This window comes from Pseudorca crassidens, chromosome 13 (genome assembly GCF_039906515.1).
Source record: "Pseudorca crassidens isolate mPseCra1 chromosome 13, mPseCra1.hap1, whole genome shotgun sequence".
NCBI classification, from domain to species: Eukaryota; Metazoa; Chordata; class Mammalia; order Artiodactyla; family Delphinidae; genus Pseudorca; species Pseudorca crassidens.
This window is the reverse complement of record NC_090308.1, coordinates 71239475-71247261: the sequence shown is the minus strand read 5'-3', so window position 1 is coordinate 71247261 and position 7787 is coordinate 71239475. Positions and strand designations below refer to the sequence as shown.

Genomic DNA, 7787 nt, shown 5'->3' with positions numbered 1-7787 from the left:
TTAACCAAAGAGGTGAAAGAACTGTACACTGAAAACAATATAAGACACTGATGAAAGAAACGGAAGAGTCAAATAAATGGAAAGACATTATATGCTCATTAGAAAAATTAACATTGTTAAAATGTTCATACCACTCAAAGCAATCTACAGATTCAGTGCAATCCCTATCAAAATTACAATGGCATTTTTCATAGATATAGAACAAACAATCCTAAAATTTGTACAGCACAACAAAAGACCCTGAATAACCAAAGCAATCTTAAGAACAAAGCTGGAGGCATCACACTTCCTGATTTCAAACTATACTACAAAGCTACAGTAATCAAAATGGTATTGGAATAAAACCAGACACATAAATCAATGGAACAGAACAAGCGAGCCCAGAAATAAACCCACACATATATATTGTTTAATTTATGACAAAGGAGCCAAGAATATACAATGGCAAAAGGACAGTTTCCTCAATAAATGGTGTTAGGAAAACTGGGCAGTCGCATGCACAAGAAGAAACTAGACCACTATCTTACATCATACACAAAAATGAACTTAAAATGGATTAAAGATTTGAATGAAAGACCTGAAACCATGAAACTAGAAGAAAACTGGTGGTACGCTCTTTGACATCAATTCTGGTGATGATTTTTTGGGTTTGACACCAAAAGTAGAGGCAACAAAAGTAAAAATAAAAAAGTGGGACTACAACAAACTAAAAAGCTCCTGCACAGCAAAGAAAACCATCAACAAATGAAAAGGCAACCTACTGAATGGAAGAAAATATTTGCAAGTCACATATCTGATAAGGGGCTAATTAATATCCAAAATATATAAAGAACTCATCAACTCATTAGCAAAAAAAAATCTGATTTTAAAATAGGCAGAGGATTTGAATACACATTTTTCCAAAGAAGACATACAGAGGCTAATATGTACATGAAAAGACGCTCAGCATCACTAATCACCAGGGAAATGCAAACCAAAACCATAACACATGTTAGAATGTCTATAATCAAAAATACAAGAAATAACAAATGTTGGTGAGGATGTAGAGAAAAGGGAACTTTGTGCACTGCTAGTGGGAATGCAAACTGGTGCAACCACTATGGAAACAGTACGGAGGTTCCTAAAATATTAAAAAGAGAACCACCAAATGATCCAGCAATCCCACTTCTGGGTATTTGAAGAAAATAAAAACCAATTTGAAAAGATATATACAGCCCTACTGCAGCAATATGTACTATACCCAAGACATGTAAACAACGTTAAGTGTCCACTGGCAGATGAGTGGATAAAGAAAACACACACACACACACACAAGCTATAAAAGAGAATAAAATCTTACCATTTCCAACAACATGGATGGACCTCAGGGGCATTATGCTAAGTGAAATAAGTCAGATAGAGAAAGATAAATACCATATGATCTCACTTATATATGGAATCTAAAACAAAACAAAACACAAACAAGCTCATAGATACAGAGAATAGATTGGTCGTTGCCAGAGGTGGGGGATGGAGGGGTGGACAAAATGGGTGAAGGGGGTCAAAAGGTATGAATTTTCAGTTATAAAATAAGTCATGGGAATATAACGTACAGCATAGTGACTATAATTAATAACACTGTACTGCACATTTGAAAGATGCTAAGAGAGTAAATCTTAAAATTTCTTATCACAAGAAAAAAAACTTTTGTAACTAGGTATGGTGATTTACTGTGGTGATCATTTTGCAGTATATACAAACATTATTACCTTGTACACCTGAAACTAATATAGTGTTATATGTTAATTACACCTCAATTTAAAAAATGCTTTTCATTGATGCTACTAATCCCTTCACCAATCTATTTCTCAAGGTCTTGCTGAAAGGAGGTTCAGCAACAGTTCCTCCTGGGAGACTTAGGAGATCATTAGGGTTAGGGTGGTCAGACTGCACATGACAACACCACTCCCATATTCCCAACTTTGTAAATCTTTGAATACCTTTATGTTATCTCAAGGAATGTTTGCATTCTCAATTTCATTTAATGTGTGTCATTATCAAGTCTACATTTCAGTCAACTAACTGAACCAACAAGCAGAATCATTTTCAGCTGCTCAAGGCAGCACATTAGATGCAGGATCTGTGGCAAGTGCACCCCCATCAGTCAAGTCTGCCCAATCCCAAATTACACTTTTCCATCCTTGGTACAACATTTTCAGAATTCCATATGTTTTCCTCAGATGTTGCCAATGTAAATGAGCAAAGTCTAGACTTGTTTTGGTGGGAGTCTTCTCCTCCTGGGTTTGCCCTCTTAATTGTACCCACCACAGCTCCTCTCCATGCTGGTCTCTGCTATGATGCCTACAGAGATCATGAGATGGCATCTGGGAGGAGATGGAGTGAGGTCATTACCGGATCTTCACCTAAGGCATTAACGGCCTCTTTAGGCAGGAAGAGCTCCCGTTTTGATGAGCAAGGAAGGATTTGCCAACTGTGCTGGTTTGCCTGGGGATGAGGGGTTTCCTGGGACACAGGACTGTCAGAACTCAAGACTAGTTTAGGGTATCACAAGTCCTCCAAATCTCCCTACCCATAGATCCCCATTTCAAATCAACATCCTCCTGTTTCCTGGTCAATACTCTTCACTTTCACATGAGAGTCCTGGTGAGGCTGTGAATACAACTCCTGTTAAAATCTGGCAACCAGCAGGATGAAGTATGACCTTGGGTTTCTGTTATTTCAGCCTTATAGCGAGTAAGGGAGAAGAGACTCTTTTAGCAAAAACAGAGGCATTTTTTCTAGTGTTTATATGGTGCCTTGAGCTGAGAATTTAAGCCTTTGAACTTAAACTATCTCTTTCTTTATGAATCCATCTCTGTAGAAGCAACCAACCTATTCCACAGTTCTGGATTTCCTCACTTTATACTGTTATACGGCAGCACCCACTTATCAGCCAAAACCTTCCTATCCTTAGATAATGCAACACATCCAGTTTTTACTCCTTGTTTGTGTTTTGGGGGTCCCAAAGATTTTGCTACATTAATTTTTATTAACTTTACATTTTTACCATTCGTATTTAGGTCTTTAATCCATCTAAAGTCTTCCTTTTTATATAGGATGAGGTGGTAGGTCCATGAGGTAGGTAGCTGTCCCAATCCTGTTACTGAACACTCTATTCTTTATGCGTTGAATTTTGTGCTAACTCTGTAACTAATATATTCAGGGGGTCTGTCTGTGAGCTGTGCTATTCCATTGTTCTATATGTTCTCATGACTTTGATGTATATGCAAATATCTTTGATGTAAATGTGAAAAAGCTGGAGGCTTAGTATGAACAAAATGATGTAAAAGTGTCTCAATACTTTTTATAATATTCTGGATATGTTGGTTTAAATAAAATATATTAAAATGAATTCCACCTGTTTCTTCTTTTTATGAGGCCACAGGACAGGAATTACTCATGTGACTCTTTGTTTTTTTCTATTCGACAGTGCTGTTCTAACTGTACTCTAGTGAATAGAGAACAGACTATTGAGAAAGGTAAACATGGATTTAGAGCCCTCCTCCTTCACTTATGAGCTCTGTGGACTTGGCACATTACTTAAACTATCGACTTCCTAAGGGAATTGTGGGGACTACATTAAATAGGATAAGGTATATAGACTACCTGGTACCTGGTTAAGTAATCATCCAATGTTTGTTTCATTACCTTTCTCTGAGGACAAGGAAGTAGCTCATTCATAACAGTATACAGCAAATATGACTACACATATATTAAATGAATGAATTTCATAGTGAAATTAGCTACTGAAATATTTTTAAAATTCCAAATTCCCTATCATATGACTGCCAAGACCCAGCATTGTCATTTTTAAGTATAACAATATTTTAAGAAAAAAAGACAATTATTTTATAATTTTATTCATTCACTGTTTCTATGCTTTAATAAATCTTTGCATAAGTAAATACATTTAGTTAGAGCTACAAGACAACACGGAAACTAGACGAGAAATAGGCATTCCGGATCTTTTCAAAATAACTATATTCAGGAAACTCTTGACTAAACGTTACCTTCAGAAATACCCCTACCTCTTCTACTGACACCTAAAACAACTTGTGTAACCTTCAACTTTTAATGAAATCACGTACTACTATAGTTTACCTAGAACATCTTCTTACACTCTTTAAAAGAATTACTTCAAAAACAAAAAAGTCTCCATATAATTCTATAAATAAATAGTAAACGTTACTGGCACCTGAGCTTAAGAATTTACAGTTGTTTCCATTGGTTCAGTTATTAACTTCAAAAGTAAAACCTGAAATTAACGTTCATTTCTGGGCTGTAGAACTACTGATAGTAATTAGAATATTTTAATATCTAATGTAAAGATAATTTCTGATATTGGGGAAGTGGTTACAAAACTTTCTTCAAACCCAGAGGAAAGTGAGTTTGCTTCAACACAATGAACTCTTAATTACCTGAGCTAATCAAGGGGAGTTTAGGCCAGGTCACTCAGTTGGGAACTCAGCTTGCCTTGACTCTGGGGATGTTTGTCTGAAGACGTCAACTCCACAGGCAGCCCTTTCTCAAGGAGCTCACCCACTCTTCTCAGCTCTGCCCACTTCTCAGGCTGTGCTCGGCTGAAGGCACCAACCTCAGGATAGGGCCATGGTCCACAAAGGCCCAGCAGCAATGGTGTGAAGCTGAGATAGGGCACTTGGTCAGGGGGAAAGAAAAGTGCTTTTACGAAGGGATTTCTGACTAAGGACCAAGGTGATGAGGAGATGGAACAATGTCGAAAGAACATTAAAATCTAAGGCTGCACAAGGCATTGTAAACAGCAGTGGTCTTTCTTAGAAATGTTAGAATTCGGCTGAACAAAAAGAACAGATATAATCTAGGATTGGAATAAAAATATCTGAGGAGTTGTTTTTCTCTAGGCAACAGAGTAAGTGTTGTTTCCGTTTTTAGCAAAAGTTCGTCTATGCCTAAAATTCATTTCGATCTTTTTTTTACAAAGTAGATTTTTAATAAAATGAACAACAAAAGCATTATGGGTTTTAATACTGATATCAATTTATTACTAATTTTAGTCTTCCCCTTAGCTCCCTATATAAAAATGATGGGTTTCTCAGTAGTAGTTACAATAGCTTTTAAACAGAACTTGGGCAAAATAATTAAGATAGAAACCATAAATAACCATAAAGTAAATGAAGCAAAATTGTCTAGTGAGATGTTTACCCTAAAGTATATTAATATTCGTCCACAAATTTTTAGATTGTTAAAGTAAAATTATCTTACTCTAGTGTATTATGAATCATTATAAAAGATTCCAATCTTTGAAAATTATGAAAGACTTCGAGATCTCATCAATGGAGTTAGAAATATCAGCTATTAAGCTACTAGTCAAGTTTGGTCTGTATTTTCTGGGCCTCTTCAGGCCAGGAATAACAATCGGGTAGAATCTGCTCATAATCAGTGCTATACATCTGAGAGTAGACAAATGCTTCCTTGTTTTGGGGTTCAGGATAAACTGTGGCTGTCTTTTCTTGGTATGCATCTTTCACAATCTAGAAATAAGAAAAGAATGTTAATTATTTTAATGGGTAGAGATGATGATGAGCACACGTCAGAAATTTTTTATCTGTTTCAGCAACAGATGAATGGATAAAGAAGGTGTGGTACATATATATATAATGGAATACTATAAAAAAGAACAAAATAATGCCATTTTCAGCAACGTGGATGGACCTAGAGATGATCATACTAAGTGAAGTAAGTCAGAAAGAGAAAGACAAATACCATATGATATCACTTATATGTGGAATCTAAAATATGACACAAATGAACTTATCTACAAAACAGAAACAGAATCATGGACATAGAGAACAGACTTGTGGTTGCCAAGGGAGAATGAGGGGCCAGGGAGAGACGGACTGGGATTAGCAGATGCAAACTATTATATATAGAATGGATAAACAACAAGGTCGTACGGTATAGCACAGAGAACTACATTCAGCATCCTATGATAAATCAAAATGGAAGAGTATTAAAAAAAAAAAAAAAAAGAATGTGGGGGCTTCCCTGGTGGCGCAGTGGTTGAGAGTCCGCCTGCCGATGCAGGGGACATGGGTTCATGCCCCAGTCCGGGAAGATCCCACATGCCGCGGAGCGGCTGGGCCTGTGAGCCATGGCCGCTGAGCCTGCATGTCCGGCGTCTGTGCTCCGCAGTGGGAGAGGCCACAACAGTGAGAGGCCCGCATACCACAAAAAAAACCCCAAAACAGAATGTGTGTGTGTGTGTGTGTGTGTATGTTTAACTGAATCACTTTGCTATACAGCAGAAATTAACACTGTAAATCAACTATACCTCAATTTAAAAAAAAGAATTTTTTATGTATCAAAAAATTAAGTTCTAATTTATATCTTGTCTGTTTCCAAAAAATTAAGTGTATTATAATAGAACACATAATCACAAAGAAGATATAAAGTGAAAATGCAATTATAAATCATGTAACAAGAGTAGACTACGGTATCAGCAAGAAAGGAAAGTGTGAATAGTACAGATTTACTCATGGGTGATCCTACCAGAATTTCTCAGATAAGTCAGTCTTAACAGCCTTGAAATGACTTGAGTGATAATTAACTGAACTAAATACCTTAAAATCCCTGCTAAGTTTGAACTCAGATACCCTGCAGTTTCAGCAATCCCGATTCCGACCATGGCCTCCTACACAACCTCTTTCTCTATCGCAGGGTCTCCCGATTCTAATCAGCGGGGCTCTGGAGCCAGTCTCCGTGATCTGTGCCTTGCTGCTATCATGGAACCTTGTCTCCACGTCTTTGTGGGGAATCCTCAGTGCTGGCTTTCTCCTTTCAGAGCTGTCTCCTGCCATGTCATTCTTTTCCTAACCTTACTTGGGTCCAAGTGGTTGCACATTATGCTTTTACCCTTTAAAAATCAAAAACGAACTAAAACAACTTTGTCTCAAGTCAATTTCCCCGAAGTCCATTTCAAACCTTCCCCTCCTCACGTCTCCATTTGACTCTCATCACTCTGCTGAGAAAATTCCAACTGATCAAAGAGAATGATCTCAATTTCTCTTTTCCTCAACTCGAAGTGTCTCCTCTGTATCTTCAAACATTCTCCTCCCCTGCTTTCTTTGAGAAGAATGGATTCTCCCTGTTGTCAAAATTAATCACTCCATATGTGCTCTTTCATTCACTCCAGTCTTTAAGAAAGCAATCATTAAGGAGCTACTCGTATGACAGACTTATTTGAATAAGCGTGATCTTGAAGAATATCAGAATGGTGAAGTATCTCTTCTCAATGTAAAATTATGCGTTTATGAAAAAATTAAAGTTATAAAGAGTGTGCTGTACCGTGGAAAAATGTTTATGAAAAAAGCATGATCAGAAGTACGTGAATATACCCTTACACGTTATTACAACAGTGTTAGCAAAGAAAGCAAACACGAAAACAGACTGCAAGCAAACACACACGCCAAAATGAAGACAATGCTTGTTTCAGAAAGGCAGAATGTCAGGTATTTTCCTCTCTTCTGTTTCAGAGTGCCTATGATGTGGTATTACTATGTTTTTAACAGATATTCTTTTTTTTTTTTTTTTTTTGCAGTACACAGGCCTCTTACTGTTGTGGCCTCTCCCGTTGTGGAGCACAAGCTCTGGCCATGGCTCACGGGCCCAGCCGCTCCGCGGCATGTGGGATCTTCCCGGACCGGGGCACGAACCTGTGTCCCTTGCATCAGCAGGCGGACTCTCAACCACTGCGCCACCAGGGAAGCCCT

The 7787-nt window shown here is 37.5% G+C and overlaps 1 protein-coding gene across 1 annotated transcript in view; it reads right to left on the bottom strand.

Moving 5' to 3' along the window:
* Nucleotides 1-5030: 5030 nt before the first annotated feature.
* The window catches only part of ME1 (malic enzyme 1), a 195040-nt gene continuing 192283 nt past the window's right edge, over nucleotides 5031-7787 (bottom strand). Inside the window, exon 14 of the mRNA XM_067702679.1 lies at nucleotides 5031-5549. Within this exon, the coding sequence (XP_067558780.1) occupies nucleotides 5382-5549 (168 nt within the window). The 3' untranslated portion in view covers nucleotides 5031-5381. The remainder of the gene's footprint in view (nucleotides 5550-7787) is intronic.